This window comes from Arachis hypogaea, chromosome 8 (assembly GCF_003086295.3).
Source record: "Arachis hypogaea cultivar Tifrunner chromosome 8, arahy.Tifrunner.gnm2.J5K5, whole genome shotgun sequence".
Taxonomy (NCBI): Eukaryota; Viridiplantae; Streptophyta; class Magnoliopsida; order Fabales; family Fabaceae; genus Arachis; species Arachis hypogaea.
Window position 1 is genome coordinate 12,650,480 of NC_092043.1, and position 20,405 is coordinate 12,670,884.

At 27.2% G+C, this 20,405-nt stretch overlaps 1 protein-coding gene across 1 annotated transcript; it reads right to left on the bottom strand.

Annotated features, from left to right (window-relative positions):
* Positions 1 to 1,053: 1,053 nt before the first annotated feature.
* On the bottom strand, positions 1,054 to 4,221 carry LOC112708333 (uncharacterized). The gene is made up of 5 exons (XM_025760507.3): positions 4,129 to 4,221; positions 3,856 to 4,042; positions 2,777 to 2,983; positions 1,522 to 1,713; positions 1,054 to 1,434 (listed from the first exon to the last, which is right to left on the bottom strand). Exons 1-5 carry the CDS (start codon positions 4,209 to 4,211, stop codon positions 1,273 to 1,275), a joined length of 831 nt encoding a protein of 276 aa, XP_025616292.1. The 5' UTR covers positions 4,212 to 4,221; the 3' UTR covers positions 1,054 to 1,272.
* Positions 4,222 to 20,405: the final 16,184 nt, after the last annotated feature.

Here is a 20,405-nt window from a genome sequence, read left to right on the forward strand (position 1 = left end):
TCAAGAATAGTAGGGAAGATCTATTGAAGATAAGTGTCACACAGTGTGACAGAATATTACAACTTTTAGTGTGGAGGATCTTGAGCCGCTAGAAAAGTGGAGCCAAATATCGTATTGTGTTCGATTGAACTCTCAGACAACTGTTGCATGTTCCAGTCGTGGCATTTTCCATATCGCCATGCAATTACGTCTTACGTAGTAGCTAGTATTGAGTGGGATAGATATATCGACCCTGTATACAAGATGGAGTTTGTGTTTAAGGTGTACGAGATGGACCGCTGACGATTGCAAATGAGAAGTTGTGGCCAGAATAACATAGTACTAAGTTGCGACCCATCCCAGCTATGCGAAGGAAGGTTAAGGATCGACCAATGTCCACACGCATTAGAAATGAGATGAACCTTGTTGAACATTAGGAGAAGCGCTGTAGCTTGTGTAGGTAAGTAGGTTACACACGTTAGACTGTCCGAATATACCCGCAGAGGACCATGTCCATCTTTTAGTATGTCATTTATATTATATTTTATATTGTCAGGAGATTTATCCTTTTTATATTGTGTACATATTTTAAGAAGTTTGATTTGTACTAATATATTGTATTAATTAAAATATTAAAAAAATTTTAGACATATATCTCATTCCTCAGCAAAGACAAAATTATTATAAACGTATTTCGTTTTTGTTATAGACGAAATACGTTCAAAAGTATCGTACTGTCTAATCTTATCTGCAGACTAAAAATATTATTAATAATTTCTTGCATGTCTCGTATATGGCAGACGAGATATATAATAAAATATATTAACATAAATTTATCCATACATATATTTAAGTGTAAATTTAGTATTCATTTTATTTATTTAAAAAAATCCAAAGTCCACGTCAAGTTACAACAGGAACCAGGTCGAGGTAGTCTGTTTGGTTGTGGGTGTTTATCGGGGGTCTTTCGACCTAACCTAGTCCAAATCCTTTCCAAAAAATAAAACCTCATAGATTTTAGTGGAACTGAAGCCCACCAAATTCTGATATGGCGGAGATCATTTTTGATTGATTACATACATAAAATGCTAGTTTTCATATACAAAAAAAAAAAAATGCTAGTTTTCATTATTTAATAATCATACAATTACACACAAGAATTTATGCTCGTTGAAGCATGCAGCTAAATAGATATGAAAGAAAAAAGATCAACTAATATTGATACCTCCACATACAAGAATGGACAAACACATTTTGCAATTGGAAAGCTAGAAATTAAAAATAAGAAATGATCTATGATTTAATGAATTGCCTTGGACACATGGTCTTTTGAGGGATAAAGAAATCAATAACATGCTCCTTCCACTTGTTGTCATCGAGATAAATCTCATAAAAACTCACTTCCCCACTTGATCTGATGCTTAAGGCAGCGCTACTCCTAGTACCATATAAACCCTACACAATATGATGATTTCATTGGAAACTTACCAAGTCAAAGTCAACTAAAAATTATTTGCTTTTGAAAGATTAATTTATTATTACCAGTGGAGTATCTACTTCAACAAAGATGGAGCTAAGATTGTATTCCCACTCAAGAGAGCATATGTGAGGTAGTACACTTTTCTCTGCTTTCACTCTGTCCTTCATCACATTTTCAATTACCTCCTTTGCAGGTATTTCTTCTTTACCATATTTTGCTATTTCTTTTTTGAAATTCGATTCAAGTCGCTTAGCCTGGAAAAAAATATATATATATTACTGTGTTTTTTTGTGTTTGTGTAATTTGATGAAAATATTTTTTGGAAACTAAATAATTTCTTAGAATTATATCGGTGTAATTTTTTTTCCAAAGTTAGAAGAAAGATTCGAACCCAAAATTTCTAAGTGAGAATTATAATTCATTGATTTGAACCGTCTTGCATGCAGGGACAGACTTAGAGGGGGCAAGTAGTGACCTCGCCCCCTTCAAAATTTTTAAAAACTATATTTATATATGGATATGTATTTAAAAAAATAAAAAATATTATATAATTTAGTATTTTCATATGTATTATTTTTTATTATGTGATAGATTTATGTCTTAATTGTTTAATTCACTAATAACTTTAACTTAACTAATTTAATATCATACCCTCAAGTCATTGTAATTTTCAAATTAGTTTTTATATAATAATCTTTATATTTATTTAAAAAAATTATTTGTTTATTTTATATTAACATATTTAAAATTTATATTATTATTATATTAATAATAACTTACGTAGTTATATTTTGGTAATCATATTATGTACTTTAGATATTTTTTTCTTATAAAAAATATTTATTTTTCTTCTAAATTTATGTTGTTAAAAGAAAAACTTTTATAAAAATATCTTATATCTTGTATTCTATAAAGGTATTGTGTCTTTCAAATAATTAATAATTTATCATTTATTTTTAAATTTTTAAAATTTTTTAAAATAATTAATTTTAATTAATAAGATATATGATTATTTTTAACTAAACACGCTATAAATTATTGGTACTTTATAATTTTATAATGTATTATTAATATTGTTATATTTTTTATATAACTATCATATTAAAAATAAAATTTTGAAAAAAATTTATAATTATATATATATATATATATATTGATAAATTTTTTGAAAAACTAACTCTAATAACTATATGTTAATTATTTTTATCAAATAAAAAAATTATTTAAAATTTGCCCCTCCACACTAAACTTTCTGGATCCCTCCCTGCTTGCATGTAATGATTAAATTAAGCACCGGCTATATAATATACCACTAACCTTATGCCATGGTGAGTCTAATTTGTCGTTTGAGAGAACATGGAGGCCTGAAGGAACCTCTTGAATGGTTATGGGCTGTCCTTTGGGCCTATTTGAGATGTACATCATTGATTTGGTGCTAATATCAGCCACAATCAAGTTGAACCCATTGTAATAGTGAGCCTCTCTTTTCAGGCTTTCTGCAAATTCCTGTGGATGCTTTCCACTCTGCTAAAAATTAAATTGTTCATTGACAAAAAAAAAAAAAAACTTCATTGATAAAAACGTGGATGCAGGTGATTAATTAGTTTCCATAATTAAAAAAATTTAATTACTTTAGTTGTTTTTATAGTTTTATTATATTTATAATTAGATTCTTTTTTTTCTTTTAATTAGTCCTTATATTACTTTTAATTTTTTAATTAGGTTCTTATCTATATAAAACATGTTAAAGTTAACAAAATATTTTTTTGTAAATTAGAAGTACCCACAATTAAAAACCTAACTAGATCTTTAACTATTTTTTAAAAGAAATATTCTATTAATTTAAATATTTTTGACATAAAAATAATTTAATTATAAAATTAAAAATAATATAAAAATTCAATTAAAAAAATATAAAAATTTAATTATAAATTTAATAAAACTATAGAAACTAATAAAATAACTAAACAATTAAGTAATAATATGCTAGGAGTCAATAAACAACAAACTTACCATTACTTAAAATACAAAACAATAACAAAATGATTATTATTACATGCACAACTGAAAAATATTATTATTAGCGAATGTCTAAGTATCAAAATTTCATTTAAAAAATAAAGAGACAATAGCTTTGCAATATTCAATCTCTATAAATCATATATAAATTTTATGAACAAATATAGGAAACCCAATTTTAACTAACCTAGCCAATTTTTTTACTTCTTTGTAAAATTATATCTTTAGCCATCAATTTTTTCTAAAAGATTTAAAATTAAAACTTAAAGTTTAAAAGATAAATTTAAAATTTATAATCTAAAAATAAAAATTAAAATAAAATAGTTTTATAATATATATACATGTGCGTGCGCATGCGTGTATACATGAGTCTTCACCTTTAGAAATAGGAGGGGTAACTCTCCTCTGCTTTTGGCTTCAGGGAGGGTATGGAGTTCCAAAACATTGGTAAGAAAAGCTACTCTTCCTTCTCTTGAACAAGCCAACCATGTCCCCATTGCTATCTCGTCTCTTCCTCCAACAATATCATCACAATCTTCCCACCATGACACTGCCTTTGTAGGCCTTCATCACATTCATATATCCATAAGTAAAACAATATATAATATATGCAATTCCATAAAAGAAGAAACCAAATTAATTAAACTTGCCTATTATGGTACTCATCTCTGTTGCTCAAAAGAAAAAATGGGTAGAGTGGATGTGCTTGCCAAAGAAACAAAGCTATACACATTGTTCTGTGATGAATATTCTTTATAGAATCAAGACATAACAATTTACATCGCTTGCCACGTATATATATAGAGCATCACATTCAACTAATTTTCCATGCACATATTCAATTCTTAATTATTACATCAAGTTGGCAAAAAATTTCATCCATTATTAAAAAGCTAATAATAAGTAGCTAAATTGAACGCAGCATTGTTACACTTGCACAACTTCGGACACAAGCATTTATGATCGAGGTTGAGTAGAACAAAGAACTATATATATATATATATATATATATATTCATTAGTCGGGTTACATCTTCTCCTTCTTCAACTGCATCCTAGCTATAGCTCCTAGCCGCAGAACTATATATGGGGGTTAGTTGTTGAGAATTTTTACTACTAAAGATGTTTATTATTCAATTTAGTTGCGATGAAAGTGTAAAGTTTATGTGATTCCTTTATTTTTAATTTTGGTATATCACAAATGTTCTTTAGTGCAACCCAAAAAAAATTGTACTAAATTTACTTATCTTATTACTCCAAATATCAAATATGGTGGCTCATTTATAGGGCTAGCAGAATATCAAATCAGAGAATTAGGAGAGAAGAACTGTCCAAATTATTGTTTCTTTAAATACGACATACCCCTTCAGCTACCAAAGGGTTCCAAATTGCCACATTCGGAAAATCTGTGCACCTTTTATGGGATCTTAATACACTCCTTTCATATCAACAATGCATTATGTTTATAATTTCTGTGGCAACAATCATCAATACTCTTAACAACATAGAAAAGCAAGGCAAAGGAGATAGCACCAAATTAAAGTAGTTTTGTTTGTACTAGGGTTACTACCATGCTACAATAGCTACATGTAACTTTATGTTATCCACTTTATGGCCTATAGGCTGTGGTACAACTCTAGAATATCGTCTTTTTCTTTTTCAATTTTTGCTTCATTTTCACCGAAAAGCAACTTTTATCAATTAATGCAATATATATAGCTTAGAAAATGGTCAAAAGAAAAATTATCATAAAAATAAGAGAAAATTCCACTCTTCTCGCCTAAGAGATGTTAAAATAATACTTTTTTTCTCTTTTATTTATAAAATATACATTCTCCTCTTTTATAACTTTTAAAAAACTTCTTCTTTAATTCATTTTAAATTTATTGAATTAACTAATATTAATTTTATCTATTTTTTTAAAAAAAATTATTTTTTACAAAAATATTATTTAACAAAAATTTTACTTTTTTTATTAAATTTTGCTTACCAAAATATCTTTTAATTAATAAGTTTTTTTTGTTAATTAAATTATATTTTTATTAAAATATTTTTTAAAATAATTTAATAATTAAATTATTATTTTCTAAGATACCCTTCAATAATTTTTTAATTATTAAATTGTGATTTTACCAAAAATTTCGTTAACAATTATTTTTATATTTTACTATTAATTTTCTGATATCAATATATATTATTTTAACATTAAATAAAAAAATCTTGCCACTATTAATATGTATAACAATTAATATATATTGATATCTGAAAATAATCTTACTAAGATTTTTTTTTATTTAATGTTAAAATAATATATATTGATATCGAAAAATTAGTAATAAAATATAACTATAATTGTTAATAAAATTTTGATAAAATCATAATTTAATAATTAAAAAATTATTGAAGGATATCTTAGAAAAAATAATTTATTAAAAGATATTTTGGTGAGTAAAATTTAATGACAACGAAATAAAATTTTTGGTAAAGAGTATTTTTGTAAAAAATAAATTAATTTTTTTAAAAAATAAATAAAGTTAACATTAATTAATACAAAAATAAAATTTAAAATAAATTAAAGATGAGATTTTTTGAAAGTTATACAAAAAAATATATATTTTTTACAAATAAAAAAAAAGAAAATATTATTTTAACATCTCTAAAAAATGGGTAAAATTTTCTCAAAAAAAGAACTAGTAGGGTACATGCATATGTAGTTGGGAAAATATTGGTGATATGGCAAAACTATGACTATCAATATATTATTGGGAAAATGGTGGGTGTCAAAATTTCCTTTCTAGTTATATTACTTGGCATGGTCATCTTAATCACTTTATAAAATTTATGATTCTGTTTCATCTCATCTAATTTTTTAAAAAATATGAAAAAAAAAAAAGACGAGAATGAATTCTTGACTTAACTAAGAGATATAAATATAATCCAATACAATTGGTACTTTATAAATATAATCCAATACAGAAGATATTGGCGACACAAAATTAAAAGCAGTTAACGTGGGAAAAAACTAACCACTTAAAAATATGTGTATTCTTCCTTTTTCTTTTTTTGTTTTGTTCGAAAATGGAAATTCCATTAATAAACGAAGAGAATTATAAGTGGAGCATAGAGATCAACAGTTTATAAAGAAGTGAGATTTTTCAAGGAAATTAATTTAAAAAAAAATCATAGAATTAGGGAAAGAACTCACTCAAAAAAAAAAATGAAGATTTTTACACTCTAATCCAAAACTTTTTGTATTTCATATTAAGTGTCAAATTAATTAATGGGTCTTTTATCTTATAAATTTTTAACTCTTTTTTATTTTTTTTAATGTGAAACTAATTTCATGCACTCCTCACACTTGCAATATTAACACGAATTTCATAAGCTTATGACCTCTACAAAAATACGAATAATTTCTTTGACTAAAACTTTATAAGAAGCTAGAGTAGTTTTGTTCCTAGATATTATTAATTTGAAGATAATTGTAATAAAACACTTGTTGAAATCAATAAAACAATTTATATTGAATAAGAAGTATATACATAAAAAATGTTAAATCATAGGAGTAAATACTAGATAAATATCTGTTTGGATATCATGATTGGAATCCAAATATCTGAATCATAAATTTGAGAGTTGCATTATTATGGGTCAATTCCATTTCTTGTTAGGTGTCTAATGCTTGTGGCGCCAAGTATGTTCAAGTTGAGACATTGTTATCTGGGTTCAGCTCTTCAGGAGATTGCTAGATTTTGTTCCCGACAAAGGTGGCAAAAGCTTCACCGTTAGAAGATTAATGAAATCTTTTGTTGAAAACATTTTAATTAATTGAAGGAATGAAAATCTAAAAGGTCAAGCCTGATCCATCACTTTCTCTTTAGACATCCTAATCGCAACAGAAGATCGAAAGTCCTTAGTTTACTACCACTCTTTCTCGATTGATACTATAAACACATATTCGTTTTTCTTTGTCTGGTTAACAATGTCTTCTATATTTTCAGAAAAAAAATATTTCTTATATTTTAAAAGTATGAAATACTGTATTTTTTATTAATTAAATAAATTTTAAATTTTATTTTATATTTTATATAAATAGTTCAGGTTTGAAAAAATATCTTACTAATGAGATTAATTACTGTTTTATAATATTCTAATTAAAAATTTCAAAACTTCTTAATTTGTCTGTTGTCTCTAATAGTAAATTATTTTTTAAAGAGTATTGTATTCTATATATTTTTTAGAATATATTAGTATTAATTTGATATGTGATATTTTTATTTTTATTGTTTTTAGACTTTTTTTTACTTTTTATAATATTTTTTAATTTCAATGATTAATTTTTTATGAATCTAAACTCCACTTGAAGCAAGATTCAAAACCCTTAATATTTATTTAAACAAACTATTTAACTAACTACTAAATGACTAAATCAATCCAAATTACTTCTTTTACTCACCCACATAATATTAAAGGGTTATTTTTCAACTTGGTGTATACACCAAGGTTCGAATCTGAATACAGCACTAAATGACTAAATCAATCTAAATTACGTTTTTGTACTCACCCACACAACACTAAAGAATTGCTTTTTAACTTGGTGTATACACTAAAATTCGAACCTAAATACCACGTATTAAGAGGTACATAATTTACCATCTGAACTAAGTTTCAGGTGCATGCAGCAACCCATTGGCCAGCGGCAAACCCTTAAATGGAGCTCAGTACCGCGACGGATTAGTCCTTGACCTGCCGGGTTGGGGGATACCGTGGGAAAAAAAAAAAAAAAAAAAAAAAAAAAAAACTAAGTTTCAGGTGCCCTTCTTTTAGTCTTTAACTCTTGCAAGGTTCCTAAGAATGAATCAAAAGATCAAAAATAGGATTTAAGCTATTTAGGCCCACTCCTTCCCCCAACAACTTCCAATGTTGAGCCCAGCCCAAATACCCATATGAACATATAATAACCCAAATGTTCACGCATGCCGAAAAAATAATCTTTCTTCATCAGCTCAAATTCATATGCATAAAAATTAACTTGGTTGGTCAAGTGGTCAGTTCATTCGTCCACTTAAGCAAGTGTCGGGGGTTTGAATCTCACCTTGTGCATACAACAACCTATTGAGCAATGACAGACTCTTAAATAGAGATCCGATCCACGATGGATTAGTCCTTAACTTGTCGAGTTGGGGGATACCGTAGACAACTAAAAAAAAAAATTCATATGCATAAAATATATTAAAAACGAAGAAAATAATCAAAAGTTCAAAACTGATCCTAAAGCTAAAAAGTTTCAATTGGTATGTACGGATAATATAAAATAATATTTAAATTAGTGGATGATTTATTAAAAAAATTATATGCACACAAAAAATAATTAGTCATTATATATTTATGTCTAAATATATATATTATTTAATTTATTTTTAATATATATTTTATATTTTAACATATATTTTATACCAATAATCAATTAAATAACTGTTTTTTTTTTATATTCTTGGCATGATAGTTTATTCAAATACTCTTCTTTCTTTCCTTTTTATAATACAACCATACATAAGATGATTGTGTGAAGTTCAAAATTTCATACAAGCTAAATCCAAACTAAAATATTGTGTGGTTTACAATTTTTAAAAAAAAATTAAAGCATCCGTGACCTACTATTAAAAACAAAATAACTTGACTTGTCTAACACAAAATAAATAGATATGAATGATAAAGAGCTTTTTGGGTTTGGAGAAGTGTTGAGAATGAGACATGAGTGTGAGGTTCTTAAAGAAGGACATGGCCATATGAATGCCTGGGGGCCCTTCTCCCTCTTTGACGGAGTCAACACTCATACTTGCGGGTGTCGGCAGCCATCAAGTTAAACCATGGAGTTACAACACCACTTTAATGTACAAAAAAAAAAAGTATTTTTCTCTTTATGGTTAATAAAACTTTAATGGATGTCACCTCCCTCAATTTATGGTTAAAGTATTAGTTCAAAAGATCAAACTCAAACTGAATATAATATATTGATTACCACACTTTACCTACAGGTTCATGTTTGAATGCTTTCTAAAGCAGGATGTGTATAAAGTAATTTGATTTCTAAAATATTTAACCTCTATGTTTATATTTAAAGGTTTAATTATTTCGTAATTTTTGTAATTTTATCAAATTTTTAATTAAATTTTTATATATTTTTTTAATTGAATTTTTTTATTATATTAGATTTATAATTAAATTTTTACTATAATAAAAATATTTTATTTAATAAAATATTTTATTAATTTTAATTTTTTTTATTACGATAATAATTTAATTATAAAATTTGACATAATATAAAGGTAACTAAAAATTTAATAAAACGTTAAGTCGATAGAATAATTAAACATTTTTTAAGAGAGATAAATGTGAGTCAATTTGATTAACTTTTTGTTAACGCTGTTAGTTCATTTAAATGTTAACGTTAACGTTAACGTTAACGTGTCACTGTTAGGATTTATGAGAGGTATCACGTAAAATTTTAATATGGCACCTAAAATGCCGGGATGGAGTTAGGATTGATTTAAGAGAGGGAAAAAATTCAATTTACAAGGAAAAAGGAATTAAAATAAAATTTAGAGAACAAATTAAAATTTATTAGAAATTGAAGATTGGAGGACATGAAACTAAAACAAGGAATAATTTAATTTATAGGTAGCATTTGTTTTGAGGTATTAAAATCGGATAGAGAGATTGAGACTCTATTATGTTTGTTGGTTTAGATATTAAAATTTCTCTTTTTATCTTCAAAATTTTAGTATTTTATTATTTTTAAAAAGTGAGAATACAGGGAACTAAAATTTTTAGAGATAGAAATTAAAACTTTAATAACATTTTATACCTAAAATACTTTCATTTTAATCAATTAATTCTAATTTTATCCTTTGTATAAATTAAATTAAAATTTTATTCTTGTTTTAATTTTTATCTTCTACTTTACATCAAACAAAATATTAATTTATTTTAATTTCTGTTTTTTAATATCTGTATTTTTATTATAATTTTTCTGTCTCTATCTCTCTACTAAACGCGGGCTATAATAAATTATTTACTGGTATATAATCTTTACACACAAGACTTGAGAAAAAGACAATAAGATGAGTAATGCACTAAATGCATGACTAGATAGCTATATATGAGCCATTCGATTTGATGGTAACGTCTAGTAATTGCTTGCAATTGGTCCCATTCATTTTGATTGTTCTTGGGGAAATATTATTTTCCTCAAATATCACACTAAATTGTGTGTGAAGAAGATCTTTCAAGCCTACAAGTTTTACCATCCTGTGTTCACATCAAATGGTTTAAATGATAGACGAACAACTCTTTTTTGTAAATTACACCTAGTCTTAAACACTTCGTTTATGTTATTTAAAAGTTGATAAACGTGCACAATAATTTCTTGGCTCCTTAGTAATGTAGATCACTCTACCTTCAGAATTTTAAAAACCATGTTAACGCCAAGTAATTTAGCACTAACTTGAGAGAATAATAATGGTATGTATTTGTGAATCTATAATATAACCCTCCACAATCAAATTGTTGCAAATTCTAGAAATAAAGTCTCTTTCTAAACGAGAACTTGCAGAAGTTGCTAAAACTGTCTTAGCTGACTCAGATTAACTAAACCCACAAGCAATGATGAAGGAATTTTTACTGTTATAAAATAAAAAAATATTTTTAAAAAATATCTTTATTTTATTTTTTAAAATTATTATTTTTTATTTATTTATTTATTTTTTATAGAATTCGGTAAAGTTCGTCTAAGCCTAACTGAACATCAGCGAATGAAACGGACTAACGGTCTATGACTTAGATGAATTTGGTAAAGAAAAAAGTATAGGTAAACAATAAAAGTATTAAATAATGTGAATAATAGATATATTAAATATTCAATTTACTAAGTGTTCGATGGTTATTCTAATGTTAGAGTTTAAGAAATAATTTAAGAGTGGAGTATTTTTTTTATTTTATTATATCAATTTTAGAACTTATTATTTACGTTGTTCACAAAAATTATTGTTTACCTAACAAAATTCTTGATAAAATTAGCTTAGTTTTGGGGTTAATTTTTTTGGATATTGGATAAAAGTTGGTGTAATCCTTTAATATTGGAAGTTATGGTGTTTTACAAAATTTTGGGGCTATAAAATTCGCAGAGTGCAAATTGTCAGATTAATTTTTTTTAATTTATAAAGATAATACACAGATTGCGTATTGTATTATTTTAATATTAAATTACAATACACAGTTTGCGTATTATCAGTACATACGTGTTCTGCGTATTGTGTTTGCAGAAAGCAGCGTTCCCATAATACTATAAATCTTTATTTTTTGTAACATTAACGTAAAACTCTTTCCACTCTTTCATATTAAAATAAAAAATCCTAGCCTTGGATGGACTTTCTTGCCGTACACACTTTTTTTTTTATTATTCTTTTATTTTACGTCATAATTAAATATTCACTACGTAGTTCTTCTAGACGCTAGGCGAACTTTGTTAAATTTTAAAGTTCATCTAGAACTTAGACTAATTTCTCTAAATTAGAAAAAAAATTCTAACAAATAAAAATGAAATAATTTTTTTTAGAAATGTTTTTTTTATATCAGTAAAAAATCCTATTTTGAGGTCAAGAGATATATGGACAAAAATGAAATGGAATTAGAGTGAAAAAAGGGATCGCGTTTCTTTCTCTGTTTTTTTGGAAAGAGGGGAAAAGCAAAGGAAAAAGTTTGTGGTGAATTAGTTAAATGACAAAAGAAGGAGTGCTTTAGGCGCATGATACCTGCTCTCTCTTTAGAAACATTCCAACCTCTTCCCCCAAAAAAATTAAATTATGAATATGAGTTCTTTCACCTTTATTTTGATTCTCCTATGCGCCTCTAAACTATAAACCATTCAAAATGACAATAATAGATACTTTCCTCTGTAACAAATTTAAGTTGTTGAATAATTAGTTTGCATGTTTGCTTAAAAAAATAGAATTTAAATTTATTAATTTATAACAAACTTTTAAATAAAATTTTGATTAACAATAAATTAATTCTTGTCTTATAGAATTAAAAAATATCGTGAACAATAAAAAAATACTGAATTTATTATTGACAAAATATAAATTTTATTTAAACATTACAATCAAATTAAAAAATGAGAAATGTTAAATGATCAATATAATTTATAATTTTTGACAAGCAATTAGTCAATAATATTTAAAAATATATTGTTAGATTGCTAAACTAAAAAAATTTGACTTAATAATTAAAAGTGATAAAAAATTATAAATTTTGCTAACTCTTTAACAAAAGAGAAGCAGGAGTTGAGGACATATAAAGGAAGATGTTTTTGAGTTATAAAGAGTGGACTGATTTTGATCTTTTTTGTTGTTGATGATAATATCAGAGATGATAAGAGATTGAACTTTTTAAACTTTTTTGATCTTTTGTTTGTTATTCCACTTTAATGTGTTGAGTTTTCTTTATTTCAAAAAAAATATTATAAAACAAATAGATATTTTGTAATTTAATAATAAGTATATGTTAAATCACGATAATCTCTATATTTTGTCTAATTTGTAAATAAGAGTAAGATAAATAGAGAATGGTAAAAATAATTGAAGTGTTTGTTCCTTATCCTAAGGGTTTGGAAAGAATAAAAAATGGTGGAAGCATAGAAGGAAGGGAGGAATGGGATATACGATAAAGATGCATGTGAGAAAAGTTAAACTGATTGGTGCCCCCACCAAATCTGGTGGAAATATCTTTGGCTGTGACTTGAAAACGACGCATATTTGAAAATGTTACTCCCATTTGCTGAATGGTCCCAAAAATTCAATTCCTAAGCTTATAAACAACGCAACCCACATGACACCCCCATCTCTTTCCAGCTCAACAAGTTGAATTTTTCTCAGCAACGTGACAAACGTAACTCATCAATTCTGACTTTAATTTCTTCCAACCTATATAAGCTCTTGTTATTGAATCAAAGTTGCATTATTTGAACTTGCTTTGGTTTTTTATAACGAATTAATACATATAATGAAATATCGTACTCAATTGAGTGTTTACTTTTATTCAGTCTCAATTTTATTTGAATCTGCATGGCCATTAACAAAATTCTGATCCAATTTAACTGAATCTTTCCAAAACAGCTAGATGCTTTCAATCCGTGAATTTTATGTGTTGATATGTTAAAATCCTGGTGGTTAGATTGCACGAGAAAAGTAACACAAATCATGAATAACAAACAGTGCTTTGCATATGCACGAATTGGAGAGAAAAGTAACACAAATAGGAATCACATCACACTCGTTCATTGCTGAATCAGAATATGGGGCAGGTAGCCTTCACTTGAACACAAATTAATAAAATGGAACAAATTTTGGAGTTAAAAAAAAAAGAAAATTCTTTCTCGCATATTATTGCTAAGGTTAAAAAAGTAATAAAATATAGCTTTCAATGCAAGAAACCCACCTCTATATTTTTCGGGTTTTAGTTTTACCTAGGAGATTCATCTTGAAAATTACACCAAAAAGTTTCTCATACAAAAAATTTAAGGAGAATGTTTTATAAAAGACGCGTAAAATATTTTTTTTTTAAATATTTAGATATAATATTATTATTGGACGTATTAATGAATTGGTTATTTTTAAATTTTTAAAAGATTTAGAATAAAATCGATTTTTTTTATAACAATAATAATAAATCCAATTGTTATCAGATCTGGTCAAACCAACTAATTTACATAATCCACTGGATCATAATTTTTTATTTTTTTAAACAAAAATTAGGGATATATTTGTCTTTTTATCAAAAGATTTAAACATGATTTGCTTTAGATTGTGTAAATCGGTCGGATCAAATCAGGTCTAATAATTATAGTGTGAACAACTAGGTTTATTATTGTTGCTATAATAAATCGATTTTATTCTAGTTTATTAAAAAAATAAATTATTAACCGGTTTAATAAAAATGTTCAATAATATCATGACACATGTAAATATCTTTAAAAAAATGATATTTTTAGTATCTTTATCGAAGTCGTCTCTAAAATTTAAATCATGTTAAGTGCATATTAAAATTTGTTACTAAAATAATTTATTAGTATAAAATACATATTATTTACTGGTTATGAGTTAAAAAATTAATTTCTTTTTTTTATCGGAAATGTTTAATTTGATAATTAGAAAGGAGCCAACCATCAATAATTATAAGAGAAAAGTCTAAATTGATATTATTACTATCTTTGTTTTTTTAGTTATTGGGATAACTTAAAACATTTTATTATAGTAATTATTGTTGATTGTTAGTTTTAGTTGTCCAATAATTAATATTTTCCATCTTTTTATTATGCAGTAATTTTTTATTAGCTAATACAATAAAATAGAGAGTAGCTTTTTATTTTAAAAAGTATTACAAAGTATTAGAGTTGAGATTAGGTAGGTTTAATTTAATGCCAAAAACTAGTTTAAATGTTTAGGAATATCTCACTTTTATAAACTCCCTAAAAATTTTATCATTAAGAAATGTAACATTTATAATCTACTAAAAAATATAAAATATATATAACTTATGGATGCTAAGAAAAGAAAAGATAATAAAGTAAAAATTTTCGAAATGACAACAATTTGGCATAGATAAGGGACTTTTTACTTAAATAAAATAAAAACATTAAATTTACACAATTTTCCTAAACTAAATTGTAATGAAGAATAAAAAAATTAAACAGAAATGAAAAAGTAAGATGTTAAAACTGTGAAAGAAATAAACAAATTCAAAATAAATTAGATTGATTAGCATTTTTTTGTGAAATTTAGTGTTATTAATTGACAAAAAAAAATTGAATATTATGTGCTTAGGATAAAATTGATTGCAGTATTTAAATTCAATTCAATAAATAGTTATATTTTAAGTTTTGAATTATATTAATTGATTATTTGTTAGCTAGCTAATATTCTCATAGTTCATTTACTTATGCTTTGCTTTCCTTATTTTAAGGGTCAGACTTTCATATATCTTTGTTAATTACTCTTCATATATATGTAAAAAGAAAGTTAATGAAATCTTAATTTCTTATTTTGTATTTTTAATTTTTAATAACCTTAAAAAACACAACTAAATATTAAAGTAATATACAGCTAACTGGGCACTTAATTGAAGTAACCAACATCCCAGACTTTATTTATTCGGGGTTGTCTTGATTGACTGAATTTGGTCAACTAGTTTAACCACCATATCTGTAGTGAGTTTACCACGTCTCCTTACCAAAGTGAAAGTGTTTACAGTATTATGGACATTAGAAAAAATAATTTTACAAATAAATATTTTATCAATACTTATAAAATATAATGCTAACGAGTTATAATTTAAATAATATAATTTTTTATACTTATTTAAAAATTATAAATTCAAATTTTCTCATAAAAAAATACTTATAAGATATTATGACCTAGTCTCCCACTCTAATACCCACATAAAAAAATCCCATACCCGTTTTGCCAGTCGTCACAGATATCATGCGCTGGTATCCGTGCAAGGATGTGGACACAATTGACATTTTGAGTCCTAACAAAATGTAATAAAGTTTAGATTTATCATAAATTAATTTTTTACTTATATAGAAAATAAAAAAAATGTATTTAATAAAATAAAACACTAAGTATGTTCTAGTATCTAGTTTTTTTTTAATGAGTAGCTATTATTGCTAACTCGAATATGATTTTACCTTGAACAAAAGTTAATTCAATTAAATCATTATAAAATAATAAAAAATAATAAGATATCTTTCATTTTGTATAGTCAGCAGGACAGCAATGATTGTTAATTTAAGTATGTATTATCTTATTTCATTGTATATGATTGTTTTTTAAGAAGATTAATATTATAGGTACAAAATTTTTTATTTATTTAAATAATTGGTCTAATATTTTTTTATCATTCTTATTTATTTATTCATCTAAATTGTATTATTCAATTTAATTATATTTAATTGAAAAAAATTTGTAAAATATAATTTTTTTAGAATATCTACTGTCATTGTAATGATAATTCTTTTTTGTAAATAACTTAGCGAAAGATAAACAAGTGATTATAAATTATTTTTAATGTAAAAAAATCAATTCTAAAATCTGGATTATGAAATCATGTGATGAGAAAAAAGCTAAGTAATCATATTTTTTTTAACTTAAAAAAGTAATCTTGGAGTAGTACTTCAATTAGTTCAACTTTGTTTACAGAAAAAGAATTTAAAAGTGAGTTCAACTTGAAATAAATTACACCTTAAAATTCTAGTAATCATAGCAATTTGAAGGAAAAGTTTAAAGATAAAAATAGCAGTGAAGCATTTCCGAATCGTGGAATCCGAGATTTGGCATGAGATACATACATAGCAGTATTGAAGGCGCAGCTAGTGGCGCCGCAATTCAAGACGCCAACGTGGCACGTGCATGTTCATACTTGATGCTTCAATCTTACGCCGTGAACCCCGCCAACACTCAACCTAAACCCAACCACGGTCAACCCAATAGCCTAACCATGGTTAAAAATTGTCATCGTTATTATTGGTGCCGAAATTGAGTTGACCCCACCAGTGGCTCAGTTGGATTGAATGAATGCCTCTTTGGTCTTTTTAGTCTTTTTACCCTTCTCTCTAGTGAGAGTGAGTGAACCCTATTCATTCAATCCCTTAGGCCATAGCCACAGCTGTGTCTATCTATGCGCCACGTGTCCCAAATAATTGTAGCCACTTACCATTTGCCTGGTAACAGTCACTCTCGCATGTTACACTTACGTAACTATGACATCACCATCTCGCAATAGTTCGCTCCTCCCTCCTACATATTTTTATTTTTAATATTGGGTTAACAGTAGTATTTTTTTGAATTGTGATCTACTGTGATATTTTTTTAAAATGTAAAATAATTTAATTATGAAATATAAATTAGACCGTTCGATTTTTAAGAGGTAAAAAAATAGATCATCCGATCCGATTTGTGTACTCCAAATTTTTTTAATTTTTTAAACATAAATCAGACAGTCCGATTTTTGTACCCCAAATTTTTAAAATTTTTTAAACATAAATCGAACGGTCTGATTTATGTACCTCCCATAACTTTAAAAACATAAAAAATTATCATATTAAAGTATAACACACACCCTATTTCCTTATCTAAATTTTTTAACCTCCCTCCTACTCATCTCATCATACACTTACGTTAATAGTTTTTTAGTTAATATTTTTAACATAAAAACTTTTAAATTGGAAAACTAAAGTTTTTAAATGAGATCTGCTATCTAGTTAAGTTTTTTTAACAATTAACTTTAATTAAATTGGTTCAAACTCAATAAAAATCAATTTTATTAATAGAGTGTAAATACTAAATACACGCTTAAATTACATAAACGTTCATGTATATCTCTCATCCTCCTCTATTTTCTTTTATTTTCTTAAATTGGTTCATGCAAACCATTCACACCCATCTCCACACTTAGCCCTCACCCGGACATTATCCACCACTGGAAATTTTATGTTTCTCCCAGTATGAACAGCATATGATGTCACAGCTTTCTTGAACTCCTCTCTTGTTGCATAGAGAGTTTCAGACTCCCACTTATACATACTCATATCCTTCAACTCCTTGTGAACGGAAAATTTCTTCTTGCTGGCTTCGTCATCCTCATTTGATACTTCCTCCAACTCATCACTGTTCAAACCTTCATCATCACTTAAACGAGAGCTCTTTCTCTTTCCAACAGACACCTTTTGAGTTTTCTTTAACTTCTCTACAACACTCTTACTTTTCTTAGACTTTCTTATATCTTGATGCATCTCCCCAAGAGTTATATCAACATCAAACAGCCCATCATCACCACAATAATCATCTTCACTATCACTAAAATGAAGATCAGAATCAGCCTCATAATCTGGGTCATCAAAGTCATCCTCTTCTTCACTATTGTCCCCATCACCAACATTCTGTAGCACTTCTTCAGCATTTAAATGGACATCAACTAATCCCTGCATTTGGGCCTCCATATCCACCCCTTCACATTGGGCTTCTACTTCAATATTTTGGGCCTGTCTATTATCACTTGGCCCACTATCAGCATCCACACACTCTTCCTCAACAACCTTGCTGCCACCCCCAACATCTAAATACCCAATGTCGTAACAAAAATCATCAGAGATTGAAGCCTTATGCACCACATACAAATCAACCACCTTTTTTTCAACTCCTATATTTGCCATTTTCGTTGCTTCTTCATCACCTTTCAACAACTTCAACCCTTCTAATCCTAATTTAGTATCTTTATACCACAGTATCCCAATGTTCTCAGCAATGTACCCAAGTTTTCCAACCACATCATAAGCCTCTATAACACTCCATCTATCTCTGTCACACCAGTCAACCGTTGTCACCTCACCATCAACATACTCAGTTTTACCCTTATCACTACAAAACCTACCCCTGTGATGAACTCTAACACTGAAATCATCCATCCTGCCGTTATAAAAACATTTTCAGACCAAAGAACAGAGTAACTAATAGTTCGAAAATATAGACCACGTAAAAGTTATATTTTTCACAAAAACTCAACAGAAATTCCTCAATCCCTGAATGTAATAAAACCCCAACAGCAATCAAGACTGATAAAGAAAAACCCTAAATCCTAACTGTTCAAACATGCAGTAGCAAGATTGATCAGAATCGTGGCCTACCTCGTCGGAAACGTTGATCAGAATGGCGCTACCCCAGACTGAATTGTTGATGACTGAATGCTATCCCAGACTCCTCCCTCAGTCTCGACGGCGTCGCAGCATGCGCCGTCCTGCCCCTCGTCGCGGCGGACTCAAGAAAACGGTGCGTCGTCTGACCACCCAGCAAGCTTCCTCGACTGATTCTGTTTTCCTGGCTGTGTTCCTTCGTGCCACAGGGAAGATAAAAGGCTTATGTTTGAACAAGGAAGCCAGTTCGTTTACTGGGGTTACTCAGCCATAGGTATTTTGGGGGTTTCACCTTTCTTGCCACATCACACGCTTCACTTTGCCATATCACTAACGTCTGTTACTAATTTAAACGGCGTCAACTAAAAGGATAAAATTGATGCAATTCGAAAACTTCTGGGATAAAATTGAAACAAATTGAAACTTAGGGGTAATTTTGAAACTTTTAGTAAACTTCAGGGACAAAAAGTATACTTTACCCTTATTTTTAATATTGAGTTAACAGTAGTATTTTTTTTTGAATTGTGATCTACTGTGATATTTTTTTAAAATGTAAAATAATTTAATTACGAAATATAAATTAGACCGTTCGATTTTTAAGAGGTACAAAAAATAGATCGTCTGATCCGATTTGTGTACTCCAGATTTTTTTAATTTTTTAAACATAAATCAGACGGTCATATTTTTGTACCCCAAATTTTTAAAATTTTTTAAACATAAATCGAACAGTCTGATTTATGTACCTCCCATAACTTTAAAAAACATAAAAAATTATCATATTAAAGTATAACACACACCCTATTTCCTTATCTAAATTTTTTAACCTCCCTCCTACTCATCTCATCATACACTTACGTTAATAGTTTTTTAGTTAATATTTTTAACATAAAAACTTTTAAATTGGAAAACTAAAGTTTTTAAACGAGATCTGCTATCCATTTAAGTTTTTTTAACAATTAACTTTAATTAAATTGGTTCAAACTCAACAAAAATCAATTTTATTAATAGAGTGTAAATACTAAATACACGCTTAAATTACATAAACGTTCATGCATATCTCTCATCCTCCTCTATTTTCTTTTATTTCTTTGCGTTTCTCCTTCTCATTCTTCGCATTCTTCTTTCTTCTTTTTCATGTTCCTTTTCCTCTTTTTTTGCGTTCCTTTTTCTAGATTTTATT

Excerpts from the sequence above, each read along its gene's own strand:
- LOC112708333 (XM_025760507.3), bottom strand. The coding sequence starts at position 4,211 with ATGTGTATAGCTTTGTTTCTTTGGCAAGCACATCCACTCTACCCATTT. Across the intron at positions 2,984-3,855 it reads TACCCCTCCTATTTCTAAAG|AGTGGAAAGCATCCACAGGA; the intron begins GTGAAGACTCAT and ends AATTTTTAGCAG. Across the intron at positions 1,714-2,776 it reads TAGACTCACCATGGCATAAG|GCTAAGCGACTTGAATCGAA; the intron begins GTTAGTGGTATA and ends ATTTTTTTCCAG.